Here is an 18,891-nt window from a genome sequence, read left to right as displayed (position 1 = left end):
TTAGTGGATGAAAGTCAGAATGCAATAGAAAATTGTGATATAACGCCAGATAGCGTTGAAAGTGAGAGTAAAAGTACAGAGCGAGAGAATTGTTTGACTGATATAAAAAATGAAGAGTTAGCTGCTTTATGAGGGAGATAGCTCGGTTGTGCAGAGTGATACATAGCGTGAAGTGGCAGCTGGAGCGATTACAAAAATGTCTACCAAGTGGATCAGCTAACAAAATGAAGCAAGTGTCAGATAAGAAAAATGAGAACATGATTGGACGTTATACAGCGATTCAGTAGTAAAAGGTTAATAGATAAAAGTTTAACAAAATCGTGCTTTCCTGGTGTGAAAATTAATGATGTAAGTGAGGCTATTAGAGCACAGAAGCATAGGGAGAACAAATGATTTAAAAGGTGAAAAGTTGGCTATGAGAGAGGACTTGAAAGAATTACTAGAAGCAGCAAAAGAAAAGATTGAGAGTTGAGTCTGTTGCCACGGTATGACAGAGTAGAGTTGAGAAGGAGGGCCATAATTGTGAATGACTCTGTGCATAAGTTATGCAGGAGGAGTGGTGTGGAGTTTGTGGATGTATGGAGTGACTTTGACGTGCAAAAGGACTTATACAAGAAGGGTGGTTTGCATCTAAATGGATGGATTTGGTGTTCGAGACCGAAAAACTGTTGCTGAATGAAGTGAAAGTGGATGTGCAAAATTAGGGAAACTAGAGCTTTTTTTGGGGAGTGGAGTTGTTGAGTGGATAATATGTCTGAGTTAGTATGAAGGATTGCAAACCAGAATGGGATAGTTAGTATAAGGCATCAAAATATGGTTGGGATTAGGGGACTTTTGCACTTTATGTACACTAATGCCAGGAATATTAGGAACAAGGAGGAGGAATTTTTGGCCTTGGTTGACTCTTCCTGGTCACAGGTTAATGGCATTAGTGAGACATGGCAAACAGATGATGATATAGTTAGTGGGATAGAATGTTAAGGGTATAGCATGTTCGGGAAAGACAGAGAAAAAAGAATGGGGAAGGAGTGTTATTGATGATAGCTGATGAACTGCAGCCAAAGAGAATAGAAGTTCAACTGCAGGATAATGAAAATAGCACATTTGAGGCTATCTGGTGTGAGATAGAGGTCCAGCAGAACAAAATATACAGTTGTGCACTGCTATAGACCAATGATGGAATAGATGATGGAGATAGTATGCATAGGCAAATAGACTCAATGAGTGGATGACAGGTACATGCAGTTTCTAAGGAATAACTGCATGAGAGAGCATGTACTGGAATATACTAGGGGGGGGTTCAGGAGTGCTCGATCTAGTAATTGCATTTGAGAATTTGAGATAACGAATATGACCATGTTGCCGCCAACTGGTGAGAATGTTCATAAGGTTTTGACCTGGGAAATGGCTAAATGTGTGGAATTTTCAATTAAGAGAGGGTATATGTGGAATTACCAGGCTGGTAAGTATGACAAGCGTAGGAGGATTGCTTGAATCAGTGCTATGGCATGTGATAGTGGTAAAGGAGTGTTTGAGGGAGGTAATGGCTGACTGCATGCCTAGAGTCCAGAGAGTAAATCAAGTGGGAGTTAAATGGATGAATAACACCATTAAGCTTGAGCTGCAAAAAGAGAAACAATTGTGGAGGGAATTTAAGGAAAAAGGTGACCTGCAGGGATAACACAAACAATACAAAGCACAAGCCAGAAGGGTAACTAGTGTGGTAAGAAAAACAAAAGCACATTATGAAAGGAAATTAGCAATGCAAGCTAAAGAGAATCCCAAACAGTTCTTTCGATATGCTGCAAGTAAAAGAAAAAATGTATACGGCACAATGATTTTAAGGAATGCCGATTGTAGGGAGGTAACTGAATCAGTTGAAATAGTAGAATTAATAAGCAAACACTTTGCAAGAGTATATCATCTAGGTGATGATATTGCAGGAATGAAATGGAGGCGAATAGTATATATGAGAGAACCTTAATGTGAATACATCTGTGGGATTCGATGGTATACCAGCTGGAGTCTTACGTGAAGCAGTAAAGGAATTGTCAGTGCCCTTGACCATATTGTTTAATTTAAGTCTCAGCTCTGGGTTAGTCCTGATGGGATGGAAAGAGAGGAAAATAGTTCCATTGTATAAAGGATACCATGACTGCTGTTACAAATTACCTAAAGATCAGCATATCAGGAGTCATCGTCAAGATATTGGAGAAATTAGTCGAGCAAAATACAGGAATGGATAGATGGAAATGGCATGTCCAAACAGTTCATCATGAGGAATATGAATTGTGGAGACTATTCATTGTGGGGAAAATTAATCGGATATATGTGAAAAAAAATATTTCCCATATAAGAAATATTTTTTTAAAAAAAGTCAAGACATATTTTAAAAAAATTAAGAAACACCCGGCCTGGTTGGCCGAGTGGATAGCATATCTGCTCTCCAGCCAAAAGGCTCTGGACATGGATATTTGTGATTGTCTGTGGAAATACAAGTGGTGGTTGGTGTAGTTGCAGTCAGTTGGTGAGTGAATGTTGAAGACAGAGTTGTAGAGCAGGTGCTTTCCCTCAGTGATTCCTTGGACTCCCTGGAGGTGTCAAATAATATTTTGATTATATTTAGCTTTCTGAAAATTTTTATTCCATATAAAATTATTCATATTCTTTCTTAATACAGGCTCTGTAGATGGAATAATAATTGTTACCGAACTGGGATAGGATGGTTAGGGAGAAAGGGCACCTTATTATTAGACACCCTGGAGGTGTCTATTATTATTAGACACCTCCAGGGTCTTTGATTCAGGAGGTGACTTGTTTCAACTACTGAATACATGTGTATTTTGAAAATGATTCCATTTTTTCCAGCATAGTAAAGACATCTTGCATGCTGCTATCGTTTACAGAGCTAGTTTAAGATCATAGATGCACTTTTGAGTAATTATATTAAAGAAAAAGATAGTAAAATACGTAAATTCTATCATCATTATGTAAATCAGCATAAGCTAAATTGCCATCTGCAGCTTCATTACCTTTTCCTCCAGTACTAGTATTTTATAACACTAAGAAATTTTAAATTTCATATTTAGTCTTCTTTACTGAAAAAAAAAAATACGGCATGTGGCTATTAATAATGAGACTGGTTGCAAAAATGTGGTTTATTATTACAATTGTACAACTTAATTGTTCAACATACTCCCCTCCTTTATCTATACATTATTGCATATGAATTTTCCATTGTTGAAAGCAGTGCTGCAAGTGATCAGGTGTTATCTGCTTCAGTAGCACTGATGTTTTCTCCTTTACGTCATCTGCTGACTGAAAATGGGTGCCCTTAAATGTGGATTTCGACTTTGGAAAAAAAGTAAAAGTTGCATGGGGCTAAATCCAGCGAGTAAGGTGGATGGTCCAACACTGAAATCTTATCAGACAGTGCACTGGGCTGGAGCATTGTTCTTCCACAGATCGGGTCCCTTCTTCCTCCTCACTCAGAACCTCAAAGTAATAATGTTAGTTGTCTGGCCCTCTGATACCCATGCAACCATTACCATGCCATCGATATCAAAAAAAAAAAAGATCAGCATTGCCTTCAGTTTTGACTTCCTCATTCTTGCTTTTTTCATTCTCATTGATGTGGGAGTTTTCCAGTGTATCAATTATCTTTTTTTTCTGGCTTGTACTGGAAAATCCATGTCTCATCACATGTGATGATCTTCTCCTGCAAGTCCAGCTCTGTTGGCAGCCGTTCCATGATATCAGTGCAGATTTGTTTCTGGACATCTTTCTGCTCCTGACACAAATTTTCAGAAACCATTTTGGCACAGACTTTTTCATGTTCAATTGCTCATGCAAATTTTGTCGTACAGTCTCCTTATCAATGAACATCACTTCTGCTATCATCCAAATGCTTAATCGGTGATCATTGCAGGCAATTTCATTAATTTTCACAATGTTTTGTTCGGTTGCTGCCTTCACAAGGCGACCTGGTCATTCGTCATCTTCCATGTTTTCTCGACCTTCAGCAAAGTGTTCGTGCCATTCAAACATTCTCCCATATGACATTACATTATCACTGTACACCTCCTGCAACAGTTGCAAACACTCGGCTGGCAATTTCTTCAATTTCACAAGGAATTGGAGATTAATGCACTGCTCGAGTTTAACGTTAGACATTATTTTGGCAAAGCTACTTCATGTTTCTTTTATAACTGCCTACAGACTATGAGTGACAGTGAACAGTGCTTATCTCAACTGCTAGAACCTTCAAGTTCATTCAGGGCGCAAGTGCATCCCACTGCTACGAGTAAACGATTCACAGTGCACCTTGTCTCGTTATTTAATAGCCACACTATATATCTATATGTGTGTATTGAAATTTTGAATTGATAATATCTGTATCTAATATCATGATCACAATTTTTTTTTGTTAGCACCTGATATAGTTTTTCAAAATGTGTCACCAGATCTGATTTTATCTACACATCTAATATTTATTTATATATCACATCTGGATGGGTGTCTAAGTGTGCAGAAATATAATGAATGGTTTGCAGAATAAATATTCTTAAATATGATGCCCTTTCTCCCTATACCTATTCCAGTTTTGTAAATATTAATATTCCATCAGCAGAACCTGCAGTATTTAAATAATAAAAAATATTTACAACTTTTTAAGAAGAAACAGAAATGAAACTCACTGATCAATAAAATATTACTTTCATTGTATAAGAATAAAAATATTATGAAATTTAATTAAAATCTAAACAAATAATACTTAAATACATTAAAAAGTATATTTTGTGAAATTTATCTTGCACTGCATTTACTTTTCATATATGTATATATATATATACATATTGGTATCAATGCAATATCATTTCAATTTTCTAGTGAATAATGCTTTCAGCGAATTTTTTCCTATCGATGAATTGTCCATGAACCTGGAACTGGGATATTTTGTTTCCAGGTTCATGGAAATTATGGAGGGCAGCATGGTTTTGTGAAGGGTAGATCATGCCTCAGTAACTTGCTCACGTTTTATAATACAGCAACGGCTGAATTGGATAAGGGTAATGGGGTGGGAAAGTGATACTGCTGGACTTTGCTAAGGCCTTTGACAGAATACCACATGGAATTCTAATGAGTAAGCTGCAGCAGATGGATATAGGGTGGTTGATGAAGAGCTATCAGAGAGAAGTTTATTCAGGAGTAGAGTTCAAAAGAAGTACTGTGACTAGTGGTGTGCTACAGGGTTCTGTTCTTGGACCACTGCTATTTAATTTGTTCATTAATGATATAGGGAAAGGATCTGAGAGGAACTATTCATTTATTTGATGATGATACAAAGTTGGGTAGAGTAATAGTGAATACACATGATGTCAAAATTTTGCAGGATGATTTGGATATGGCAGACTTGGCTAAGGAAAAATGGATGTCAGTTTAATGTGGCAAAGTGTAAGGTTATGCATTTTGGGGTGAAAAGATAAGCAGCAGTATACCACATTGGTGGAATGTACTTCAGGATATCGATGAAGTCAGAGATTTGAGAGTGTTGGTGGATAGGGAATTGAAGTTTAGGATTCACATAGCGAAAGTAACTAAATCAGCTCATTTGATTACTGAAGAATTCTTAGACACGCAGGTTATTGTTCTTCTTTATCAAGCCTTGATAAGACCCCATCTTGACTACTGTGCCGAGATCTGGGTGCCACGGTTTCTTCTTGATGGGAAGAAGGTGGAAAGGATCCAGAGCTCAGTGACCAAGATCATAGCTGGTCTATGGAATGAACCTTACGTGAACACGTTGAAGATCTGTAGGTTACAGAAATTGGTTAATAGGTGGAACTAGGGGCCATCCGTAGAAACTGAGTACGAGTGTAGTTAGCAAGGGTATTAGAACAAGGTTTTTTACTTGGAGAGTGGTGAATGAGCAGAATAAGCTGCCAGTCTGTTATGGATGCCATGACTGTGAATGAGTTCAAAGCAAAGTATGATAAATACTGTGCCAATGCTGAATAGTTCTTGACATGATGTTTAGGGCCTCCCTCGATGAGTCTAAGGACTCCTTGGAGTTGCCCATAATAATAATAATGCAAAGCAAATATCCTTACAGGTATGTATAATGTTATGCATTATGGGAAGGTTTACTACCCAGACCAGTTTCAGCCCTTATTGAAATCTCATCAGTGGAAACTAGACTGATAGGTGATACTAAGGTTGAAGTAATGCCAAAGTCATATTTTCATATACGAGTAGCCAAAAGGTGTCATACCTTATTATTAAAATACTCTGGATTAGAGATAGTTGTTGGAAGTTTTTCCACTTGGTTAGACTATGAATTAAAGATACCAAGAAATTATATACTTAGTTTAATCCTTTATCCAAGTGTAAGTAAACGAAGTTCGCACCAGAAGTATTTTCAGGACTGAGGCAACTAAGTGGAAAAACTTCTAACATTTATCATTGTTCCATTCTATTTGATTCTAATCCTCTCACTTTGAGTGTGCAATGAATATAGCCATAAAATCTGATTGAAAAGTTTGTTTCTAATAAATAAGTTTTATGTTAAGTGATTTATTCTAGTTTAAATATTTTAACAACTGCAGCTCATCACTAAAGAGATCGGGTGAAATTAGACTGTAGTCTCTAAGACCTGGATTTCTCTGCAACCTCAAGTAGCGACTTGGAATCTGTTAGGAAGTTATTGGCAACCATTGCTGTATACCTCAAACTCACAACACATGATTTGAAGATGTAGAAATGTTCAAGTGTTTATAACCTCCTTTCAACTATATAGTACTATTCACTTTATGAAGGTTGTAAATCCTCCAAGTATCTACCAGGATTAAGGCTGTGAATACACAGTTTTGCTTCTATGAAAGAAATTATTTGTTACCAGCTTATTCCAATGAGTATCTTCTTTGCAATTCCAAAAGCTAGCAGCAGTGATTTGAACCTCTCCCAAAAAAAAAAACACAACTGGTAGGAAATATTAGGGAATCTGCAGTAAGCAAATGAGTAATGGTGCTCCCAACTTCCAGTCTATAATAATCATTAAACATTCTGCATCATCTGTTTTTGTACTTTGAAAACCTACCCAAAATGTGTGTGTGTGTGTGTGACATTGCAAATTTATTGATGCTCTGGTGTAAAGGGAAACTTGAATAAAAAATTCTAACTATAAGAAACTTTTAAAGACTGCATGAATTGTTTGCTGTAGCTAATTTCTTTTAGCATAGCATTGCATGTGAGCTTTGAGCCTGTACTGGCTGTTATAGTTCAGAATTAACTTGCAAAATTGAACCTTTGCATAAACAGGATACTGATTCTGTGAATTAACATTAGTCAACAAAAAACTCTTGGACAGAGCTGAATGAAATCCACTAACATGGCAATATGAAAAGTTAAGTTATTAGCCATAAGAAATGCTGACATGGAAAAGTCCCTTCTTCAGCCACCCCTACTAAAGTAATGTTGAGCAACAAAATGTTATCTTTATTTACATCAAGATTATTATTCTTAAGTCTTAGATAAGAGTTGAATGAGGAGTAAGTATCAAATAAGAGTCTAATTGATACTTACTCCCCATTCGACTTAAAGGGATGGTTGATAAACACTCCTTACTGTGTATATATGGGGGGGGGGGGGAGTTCTTTCAACTTATCAATAGCTAATAAACTTTTTTTTAAGTTGATAGTAGTAGCCAGATATTTTAACTTTTGATAATAGAGGGAAATTCAGGATCCACTCACTAAAATTATGAAAACGGATAAATTGTCTAATCTGCCAAGAGATTATCTTTTACCTACAAGAGGATTTGAGTCTAAATGTAGGTTTATGTGATTCCCACCCATGAAAAGTTATTAGCTTCAGATACTACTTGATTATCTCTCATGCACTGCTAACATCCTTCCCTTGCATTTTTTTATGCAATGGCATGGCTTCAAGCGTCCTCCTAGGCTTGTCCTAATTACCTGTACTGTAGTTCCACATATACCCATTTTTGACAAAAAATTCGTTGTGCAACCTCCCAAGTCAAGACCACATGTTTACTCTTCCTAATTGAAGGTGTGGCCAACTTGGTTATGAATAGGTCTGCTAATCTTATGACCACATTCTCATACCCTGAATTGCATCAAGAAATTATCTCTCAATAGTTGCATAAATTCCATTTTCTTTCTGCCATGTTAAGTTTTCTCCTTTCGATCTGTGTCTTCATAGTTGAAGTTTCCTCATAATAATTATTTGACCTACTCTCAACAACCAACCACATATTTTGTCCTGTTTGCTTCAAATGCATACTAGACTGCCTCGAAAGAACTGCCATTCAGCTCCTGCCGTTTTCTCTTGTTCCTGCAGTTTTTCAATTTTGTGCTTTGTCCTGTGAAGGACTTTCTTGACTTTCCACCACTGCATGTTCAACATTAATTTCGATATGCACATTTTCCAGCATACTGTCAATACTCTCTACTATCACATGCCTCGTTCTCTCTGTTCACTGGTACTAGCTCTCAAAACATTTACTACGCACTTGCTCCCCCAGTTTTATTCTCCTTCCACAAAATCTTCAACTTTTTGGCAAATGCAGATGCACTGAACAAAGTCATGCAAATTCAATTTAACCAACAATGTCTAATTTAAACAAATTTACTTAAAACTAAATAACTCAGTTTATGACATATCCATATAAAACAAAATATACAATGAATTAGCTAGCCTAGCCATAAATACCGTTACAACTTAAACAGTGCATAAATCTTTAATCTATCAGTAAATCATTTACAGCTTTCAGCACACACAAACTACATATAGAGCAGCACTCAATGTTCAAAATGTTCCCCTTTTGCCCTCAACGTGCACTCAAATTCTTTGAGGCCACATATCAATGGCAGCACACACACACAACATACAATGGAAATGCTGCCACTGTTCACTCCAAATCCATCTTCAGGCTGGCGATGCTGGGGTGTCATTTCTTGCAAGTTACTCTCTCAAGCTCTGACCACAGTTTGAAGTCTGGAAGTCCTGATTCAGATCAGGACTTCCAGGCAGACAATCAGATCATGATATGTGGTCGGGCACGTTCGCCTCCAACCACTGTTGGAAGGTTCACTACCCACTGTGAAACAAGGTGTTGTTCAGGGGATGTACTATAGGTTCCAGCATGGTGTCTTGATACACTCTGGCAGAGGTTTTGACCACTTTCTCACAGAAATGAAACTTGGATAGATCCCCCCCCCCCAATATGTCGCCCTCCCCACACCAAACCATCATTGATGCTGGGTGATTACCTCTCTGAATGCTGGGTGCTATGGTACATGCTGTGCTGTGTGATCATTTTGGCAGTTAATCAACTCTTTAGTGGTGAAAGTCTTTTCATCTGTGAAGAGGAATGTCACATAAGTTGTAGTGTTAGGAAGTGTCCAGTAGAATGATGATAGGCTCTTACCCCCAGATCATTGGTTAGTATGCTTGACATTGTTCTCTGCGAAATGTTCATCTCCACTCTTTGGGCTTTCATGAGATAATGACAGAAGCATGCCCTCACAACCTGTTGCATCTTAATGCAGTGTGGTCATTAAGATGTAACAGGTGTCAGATTATTAACCATTATAATGATACACACAACACATGTCAGATATGTCGTGTGTATCATTATAATGGTTAATAGTCCGATACACAAACATCCTGTTAATCCTGAGTATTTTTACACGTAGCTGCATTTCAACTTTGTAAATTGCTATTACAACTATGCTATTAACCCATACAGCTAAACACACAAATGTTGGCTGCACCCAGCGTCACTAACGGAACTGAGCTCATGCATTTCTGTCGGCAGCATGGGCTGTGCAAAAGTTGTAATGGTATTTACTGCAAGACTATATATTAATAACTAAATTTTGAAAAAAAATGACTTAATTTTCAGCTGTGATAATGACAAACTCAACACTAAATTTGAAATATCCTTTGTTGTCTCAGCATTTGCTCTGTTCTATACAAGTTGTATTAGTAGCTGACTTCCTAGGTTTTCAAAGCAGTGGGAGAGGTTTTGTAGCAAGAATAGTAGAAAATGGAAGGATGTTGGAAGTTTATTTTGCACTTGGTTAGGCTATAATAAATTTAGTTTAATCCTTTATCCAAGTGTGAGCAAACAAAGTTTGCGCCTGAAAATATCTTCAGGACTGTAGCAAGGTGGTGCAACTGTTGGCAACTCGGAGCAAAGGTGGACCATGCTCTCATCACTCCTTGTCTCAGTATCTACCACCATACAAAGCACATGTCCTTGTGGACATGTATAATGCTATGCATTGAGGGAAGGGCGACTACCCAGACTGGTTTCCCTTTGGTGGGGGATACCTATCCAAAAACTCATAAAATCCCCTGGATCACCCAATGAGCGACCTGCAGGATCAGAAAGTCGGAAACTCAGTTGGCTCTATACCGTGGCAGGTTCCCCCACCACGGAGCAGAGCTACTCATTTGCTCATCTGGAAGGGCAACAGCAACAGCAATGCCTCAGGTAACTTCACAGGCTACAGCATTGCCATTCATTACCCCACCACGCAGACCGGTTTTGACCTTTATTGAGGTCTCATCAGTGGGAGGCAGACCCAGAGGTAGTAACACTAAGGCAGAAGCAATAGAGAGGTCATATTTACCTATATGAGTTGCCAGCCGGTGTGCCACCTTATTATTAAATTACTCTGGATTTAGAGAAAGATGTTGGAAGTTTATTTTGCACGTGGTTAGACTATAATAAATTTAGTTTAATCCTTTATCCAAGTGTAAGCAAACAAAGTTTGTGCCTGAAAATATCTTCAGGACTGTAGCAGGGTGGTGCAACTCGGAGCAAAGGTGGACCATACTCTCATTACTCCTTGTCTCAGTATCTCCCGCCATGCAAAGCACATATCCTTGTGTACATGTATAATGCATTGAGGGAAGGGCCACTACCCAGACCGGTTTTGACCTTTATTGAGATCTCATCAGTGGGAGGCAGACCCAGAGGTGGTGACACCAAGGCAGAAGCAATAGAGGTTGGCAACTCATATAGGTAAATATGACCTCTCTATTGCTTCTGCCTTAATGTCACCACCTCTGGATCTGGCTCCCACCGACGAGACCTCAATAAAGGTCGAAACTGGTTGGAAGCTTGGGTGATGAATGGCAATGCTGTAGCCCATGAAGATTTAACTGAGGCTCGGCTGTTGCTGTCATCCAGGGCCTGCGTGGTGGGGTAATGAATGGCAATGCAGTAGCCTGTGAAGTTAACTGAGGCACAGCCGTTGCTCTTACCCTTCCAGATAAACAAATGAGCGGCTCTGCTCGGTGGTGGGGAAGCCTGCCAGGTGTAGAGCCAATTGAGTTTCTGATCCTGCGGGTTGCTCATTATTGGGTGATCCAGAGGATTTTGAGTTTTTGGAAAGGTATCCCTACACTTAAAGGGAAACCAGTCTGGGTAGTCACCCTTCCCTCAATGCATAGCATTATACATGTCTGCAAGGACATGTGCTTTGCATGGTGAGAGATACTGAGACAAGGAGTGATGAGGGCTTGGTCTACCTTTGCTCTGAGTTGCCAGCAGTTGAGTCCCCACCTTGCTACAGTCCTGAAGATATTTTCAGGTGCAAACTGTTTGCTCACACTTGGATAAAGATTAAACTAAATTTATAACAGTAGAAGACTCAGAAGCAATTGACGTTTTCTGAGTCTATTCTGACAATCTGTTCCATACCTAAAAATGCTGTTCTTAACCCCAGAATAAAGGACCATCACTTTTGTAGAGTCATTGAAAAAAAAAATTAAAAAGTGAAACTTTTAATTTCCCTTGCAAACATTGTCTCTCTATCTTTCAATTCTGAGTTAACTGCATTATATATCTTCTTGATACCATGCACATATAAAACTTTTTTTATAACTGCATCCAGCAGACTTCTTGTAGGTAGTCTATATGTCAGTACCATCTTACTTTCTAGAAGTTAGGTTGTAAAACCACCATCAAAAATCTTTGTGATGGTGGTAGGCAGTTGTCTAAATAATTTTAGAACCTATGGAAAAAGCTTTAGAAATATTTATGCACTACTTAGACCCAAGGATTTTCATTAGTGAAGGATATGCTAGGGATCCTTTAAATTACCTTTTATTTTTTCAGAAAGAGGTATGGCATTTCTACAATTACTTTCCTCTCCCTATATTGCAGCAGCTCAGCATGGTCAAAGAAAAAACACAGTTGAAGTTTTTGGACATTTTAATACAGCATATTTTCCTAATAGCTTAGTCACACTGAAAGAACTTGTCAAGACTCCTATTAATACCTTTTCTTACAAGTTCACTTTTTCAGTAAGATTATCAGAGATATCTTGAGATGCTGTTACTTTCATTACTAGTCACCTCTTCTTCAATAGCAGAGTTATAATGATATGGTTGCTATGGTAAAAACAATGACTGCCTTTATTACTTCACACTCTTAATGTAACATATATATTCGATACAAAAGAAAGATCCTTTTGTAGCTCATTAATCCAGTTCCTTTGGAATCATCAACTAATATCTCTAATATTCATTCTTTATTTTATTGACCAAATATCAAAAGAACTCTATAGGATTTTTCATGACTATTTGCATAATTGTTACTGAAACTGTACTTGCACTATCCTTATCAAGTAAGTCAACTTCCAAGCCTGCACTTTATTCTCCTTATTACCATTCGTATTATGCTGACTGTAGAGGCACAGCTAGGGAGGAGAAGAGGGGGCAGTCTGCTCCGGGCAGCACTTAGAACCTTTTTGAACTTTTGCAGTTAATTCTAAAATACAGTCTCGAGAACTCATTTCCAAATATTGTAATGTAATGCTACTTCATATTTTCCTCATAATTGCTGTAGGTGTTGCTAGTTGTGAGAGGATTTTCTAAATAAAATAGATCAAGAATTACCTACATTATTATGAAATTGATTTCGCCAATATCATCGATTTTGCTAACAGAAAAACAAGAAAAATAACATTTTAGAATGTTAAATTAAAGTTTTACTTCAAAAATAAACATACTGTTTTAATTTATTCCCCTATGCGTTGTTTTGACTTTTCATAGTATTTTTGGTGTGTTGAGAAGGAAGGCAAACTCAGGGACCGCCCCAGGCAGCAAAAGCTCTAGCTACACCACTGGCTGACTGTGACGCTTCCAGATTGCATGCTTAATCTATCTAGTGCTTAAGTAGCATTGATCTCCTAATTTCTACATGTACTTTTTTCCCCCTCACAGACATCCTAACTGTCTACCACCCAGGTGATCAGTAATCTGATGATCATTCTCATCATTGGAGGGGGAGGGGATAGTTCACAGCTCAATCATATTCTATGAAGATGTGTTTGAATCTAAGACTATCTATCCTTAAAATATGAGACATCATTGTTTATGTGACCATAGGTTTTTTAATTACTATATATATGTTAATATAATAACGCCTACCAGTTTCGCTAGCAACTGTCTAGCTTTCTCAAGGCTTGAAAGGTAAACACAAAAAAGTACAAATGCACAAAATAAAGAATACAAAACCGTTAGTAACTATAAGGTAGCTAAGTTGATACATTCACATGACAATGTCAGCATGTATTGCGAATCTTTAGTCCGTGTCCTGAACGCGCGTTGCACGCTTTATATGATTGTTGGCATACTGTAGTTCCATCAAACTGAGTGAATTGATTAAATTTTTCCAAGTCTCATTCAATATGGCACCTTGATTTCTGTTTAGGTTGCTGCCTGTTCGTAGGACTACTGTTGCTTCTTTGAATAATCAGTGTCTGAAATCATCGTCTATGTAGGGCATAGAACTATTTTCCCAGTCTATAGAAGGGTTAGAAGTTTAAAAGTGATGCGCTAAACTGGACAATCACCTCCGTAATAAACAATAATAAGTCTTATATTTTAACACTTCATGACCAAATATGAATAACTATCTATCCTTGTGTGCCTTCCATTATACTTCTAGTAGGTTGTTTCATTTTGGTAATGTATTCATCTGAGTTTCCTCACATCTTCTCTGAAGATAACACTGTTTTTGCTGTGTTGTAATTCTTTAAGAGCCCTTAATGTAGCAATGCTTTGTAATTACATTAATGTGGCTTCTATGCCAGTGTACAAGATTTCTAGGTTCTTGCATTGACCGAAATCTCCACATTCACACATTGCACTATACTTATCGAGTGAGTCAACTTCCAAGCCTGCATGTTATTCTCCTTATTACCATTCATATTATGCTGACTGTGACTCTTCCAGAGTGCGTGCTTAATCCATTAATACATGTCCTGTACCCTGATGATGATGTAAGTCCAACAACTTATCACCAATGAAAAAGCCAGGAATATATAAATTCATTGCTCTTGTGACATTTGCAATATAGGCCAGACAGGACAATGCAATGATATCCACATGTCAGAATGTATGAAGGATGCAAGTAAAGAAGCATAGATAAGATTAGATTTTCACACACCAAAACAAACACCAAGTAATTTAGCAAAAACCAGAAATGTAATACACTGATCATAATAGTTATATAAGAAAAGGTACATCCATCATGCAAAGTAACAAAAACCAAGATTTAATTCTACACCAAATTTGGTCTTCATCTAGAATCATGGGATGATTCTAATAAAGGCTTATCAGAACATTCTGGGATGTGATGATGTGCATTATTCCACAGGATATGACAGTAATTACTAGCATTGCTCAAACATATGCACAATCCTTATCCAATGGTTTTTCCACTCTGCTACACGTACAAGTTTGAAAAAAAAAAAAAACTGTCATGTGTAATTCTCTCTCGATTTTTTTATTCATTAATACACATCCTGTACCCCTGATGATGCAAGTCCAACAACTTATCAGATTTTATTATTTTAATAAAGGTAGTCTCTATACTGGAAGTCAAGTGAATGGTTGTTTAACCCCAAAAATATGAGGTGTTAGATTTTTCCCTGGACAATATATCTTGCACAGTAGTTGAGAATTTAAAACTGTCATTTCCAAGCCTTGTGCATCCATTAACTGGAACTTTATTACCATATTCTATTACATGGAGTTTTCATTATTGGCTGATTAATCTGCACCTCTCTTTCCTGATGGGTTTTCTGCAATTTTCATGAGGTCAGCACACATCCAAACTGATATCTTATTAGTATGTTTTTCCTCTACCTAATTCTAATTTCTCTGTGAATTTTAGCATCTCCTTTTGGTTTTTCATAACTGTTACACACATACTTGTTTTGTGCAGCCAATAATAAGAGGGTTTGAAACCATTTGTCTTACAGAGTTTGGCCTTTAAGTATATAGTTGGCTACCATTGATGCTTATACCACTCCTGCAAACTGCAAAATTCAAGTTCTGGAACTATGTCTGTATTTGCACTTGTCTCACTTATGTAATACAAAGATTTTTATGTCAAAATGAAATATGTTGTACAGTTTCTACATTTATGCTGATTTTTGTTGTCACTGTATTTAGAAAACTGGTAGGTTTCAGCAGGCAAATCTTTTGACCATTATGTTTGAAGTGCTAGAGGTAAGTCAAGCTTAGCAGTGAAAGAGTTAAGCTTGTTGTTTTTGTTATAGTGCCTCAATCTGTTTTGAATACTTAAGATTACAACAATATATTTGGCAGTTCATATGTAGGGTATTCCTAAAATTAAATACTCTAATTCCTGATATATATCCTCAAGGGATGTACTATAATTATCTTATATGAAAAGTTTACATTATACATTGTAATTTCCTATCAACCATTTTACTTGAAATTAGTGTGTTATCTGTCAATGTTGCCAGATCATTAATATTTTTATAAAATATAACATTTGTTTTTAGATGTATCATCAATTTATTTTGTTGTATGCAGTAAATGGATTAATTGATAGATATTATTTTTATCACTCATTCAAGGAGCACTGCCATACTGGAGACTAGATGTGATTTGAAACATATGTTTGGCTTTTAGAATACAATTCTTGTAACCCAACCAGGGTATAGACTATATGTTTATCATCTTTTATGTGTGAAATGTAATCATAAAAAATCATCAATGAAGTTTGTTTTTCATTTCAGGTCTCAGCAAAATGAGCTTCAAGTTACTGTTAATCCTCATTTGAAGTGCATGCTTGGAAATAAGAATAGATCAATAGCTGTAGAATCCAGTTCAAATGTTACATTTCCTGCTTTTAAAAAAAATGGCAATGACTTAGTTCTTCTATGGCCAGTAAAAACTGGCTCTCAGGGCCTTTAATTAATCATTGGTGGATAAGCACAGATTATTTCTCTTTCGCATAATGTACAGAAGAGGAATTGTGGAAAGTCCTGCAATTTTATTTTCTGAAACAATCAGAAATTGTGTTGCTATTCTTTTTCATGAAAAATTAGCTGTCCATCATTATACCAAGTAGTAATATAAAAAACTTGTATAAATGCAGATCTCTTTTTGTAGCAGTGTATATTACTTTTGTTTTGTAAAAAAATTTTCCTGATGTATAAACTTTATTACATTTTTAATTGTTGTATTCTACTTATTACTTCCTAAACTTTTTTTTGTGTGTGTTGAACAGTCTATGCTCAAAATTTTTCACGTGCATATTGTTTCTCCAGAAAGAATTACATCAACGAAAGACGAATAAAGCAATGGAAAACATGCTGTATATTATATGTAAATTCTAAATTAAAAGGAGGAAACAAAAGAAATATTTTAAACAGTTAGTACATTAATGCAGCTATTTCTATACAGAAATGAATGAATAAAGCCAGTGATCTAAATAACCATAAGAACTGAGTCACTGGGGTATACAAATGGAATCATGTTGTTGATGTATGTTAAGATTTTTTCACAATGTGGTAGGGGTAGAAGTTATCATTTAAAATTATATTTACATAGCTTCTTCTTCTGCAGCTTCTCCCACTTAAGTGGGGTCACTGTTGATGTCTTCTCCACATGCTCCTGTCTTGGGCTGTCACCACATCCAAGTTCTTCATCCTCAAGTATTATCTACCAGCTCCCTCCATCTCTTCTTTGGCCGCCCACGCTTCCTCCTTCCTTGCACATCCATCTGCATGACACTTCTTCCCACATATTCGTCCTCCCTCCTCCTCACATGACCAAACCATCTCAACCTTGCCTCCTGTATCTTCGCTCCTAAGTTCGTAACTTTCACTGCTCCCCTCACATATCATTTCTCAGACAATCCTTTCTGGTCACCCCACACATCCACCTAAGCATTCTCATCTCTGCTGATGTTACTTTTACCTCAGGGCCACAGTTTCTATAGCATACATCATAACTGGCCTCACTTCTGTCCTATAGATTTTGTCTTTCAGATTGATCGGCACCCTCTTATCACATAACACTCCAGTCATCTCCCTCCAGTTCCTCCATCCCGCTTGTATCCTGCATCCCACTTCCTTCTCAGCTCCTCCATCTTCTTCCACTGTTGAACCTAAGTATCTAAAGTCCCTCACCTTCCTGATGACATTTTCTTCCAGCTCCAGATCTGTCTCCTGGCTGCTGCCAAGTGGGCAACACATATACTCTGTCTTACTTCTTCTCAGTCTCATACCTCTCTCTTCCATTACTTTTCTCCATCTTTCCAGTTTAGTTCCCACTTCTTTTCTTGAATCTGCACACAGCAAGATGTCATCTGCATACAACATTGTCCAAGGTGCATCTTCTCTCACCTCCTCCGTCACCACCTCCATCACAATATTAAACAGAAACGGACTTAATGCTGACCCTTGATGGAAGCCAACTGTTACTTGAAAACTTTCTGTCTGTCCTTGACAGGTCCAAACACTTGTCTTCACACTTCTGTACATCTCCCGCACCAACCTGACATATTTCTCTGGAACCTTCTTCTCCCTCAGACACCTCCAGACTTCTTGCCTTGGCACTCTATCATATGCTTTCTCCAGATCAATAAATGCCAGATGTGGCTCCCATTGTTTCTCTCGAAACTTTTCCATCATCTGCTGTAATCCAAAGATAGCATCGTTGTTGATCTACCAGGCATGAAGCCAAATTGTTCCTTTGCAATCTCCAACTCCTTCCTCAATCTTCCATCAAGAACCCTTTCTAGGATTTTCATTGTGTGGGTCATCAACTTTATTCTTCTGTAATTTTTACAGTCTTGTGCATCCCCCTTTACCCTTGTAGACAGGGACAAGAGTACTCTCCCTCCATTCCTCGGGTATATTTTCCTGTTGGCAAACTTTCACGAACAGGTCCCACAGCAGGTCAATTCCCTCTTCCCCTAGTGCCTTCCATGCCTCCACTGGAATCCTGTCAGGGCCCACCGATTTTCCATTCCTCATCCTCTTCATGGCCTCCGTCACTTCCACTCTACTGATGTTCTGCACCATCCCCTCAGAAGGCTGCCAATCTTCTCTGAGTCCTTGAATTTTCCTCATTCAAAAGTCCCTCCATATGTCCTTTGCTGCTTTATTTCTACATTTCACTAGTTGGTAAATTTTTTATATTTATATATAAATATAAAATATAAATAAATACGCAAATAAATAAATATAAATATGCAAGCGCTACGGACGTGTTTTGACGAGCTCCAGATTCAGATAAGTTTTACTAGGAATAATTAAGTATATATGCGTAATTGTTTAAGTAAGAGCGGCTATAAACGTTGTACGCTACCGATATTATTAGTGTGGGGTTTTTTTTCTTGCTTAAACTAAATACGAAAACGTTAATATTATACCTAGTAACCTGCAGAGAAAAAAAAATGGCGGCGGCATTGTCATTCCATGATTTTAATTTGGATTTCAGTCGGTTCGTTAAGTGTGAGGTCTGTTATATGTATTCCATCGATTACATAAATGATTCGTGGATGTTTAGTGCAGATGGAAGAAGGGT

General features: G+C 37.4%; 1 protein-coding gene across 2 annotated transcripts in view; it reads left to right on the top strand.

Moving 5' to 3' along the window:
- The window catches only part of LOC150105454 (unconventional myosin-Id-like), a 435,962-nt gene extending 419,430 nt beyond the window's left edge, over positions 1-16,532 (top strand). For both annotated transcript variants that reach the window (XM_090394828.1, XM_090394829.1), the window contains one exon: positions 16,092-16,532. In XM_090394828.1, the coding sequence (XP_090250954.1) occupies positions 16,092-16,269 (178 nt within the window). In that variant the 3' untranslated portion in view covers positions 16,270-16,532. The remainder of the gene's footprint in view (positions 1-16,091) is intronic.
- The last annotated feature ends 2,359 nt before the right edge of the window (positions 16,533-18,891 follow it).

This window comes from Typopeltis vanoorti, chromosome 6 (genome assembly GCF_054136105.1).
Source record: "Typopeltis vanoorti isolate ZY-2024b chromosome 6, IOZ_Tvanoo_1.0, whole genome shotgun sequence".
NCBI lineage: Eukaryota > Metazoa > Arthropoda > Arachnida > Uropygi > Thelyphonidae > Typopeltis > Typopeltis vanoorti.
This window is presented reverse-complemented; position numbering and strand designations above follow the sequence as displayed.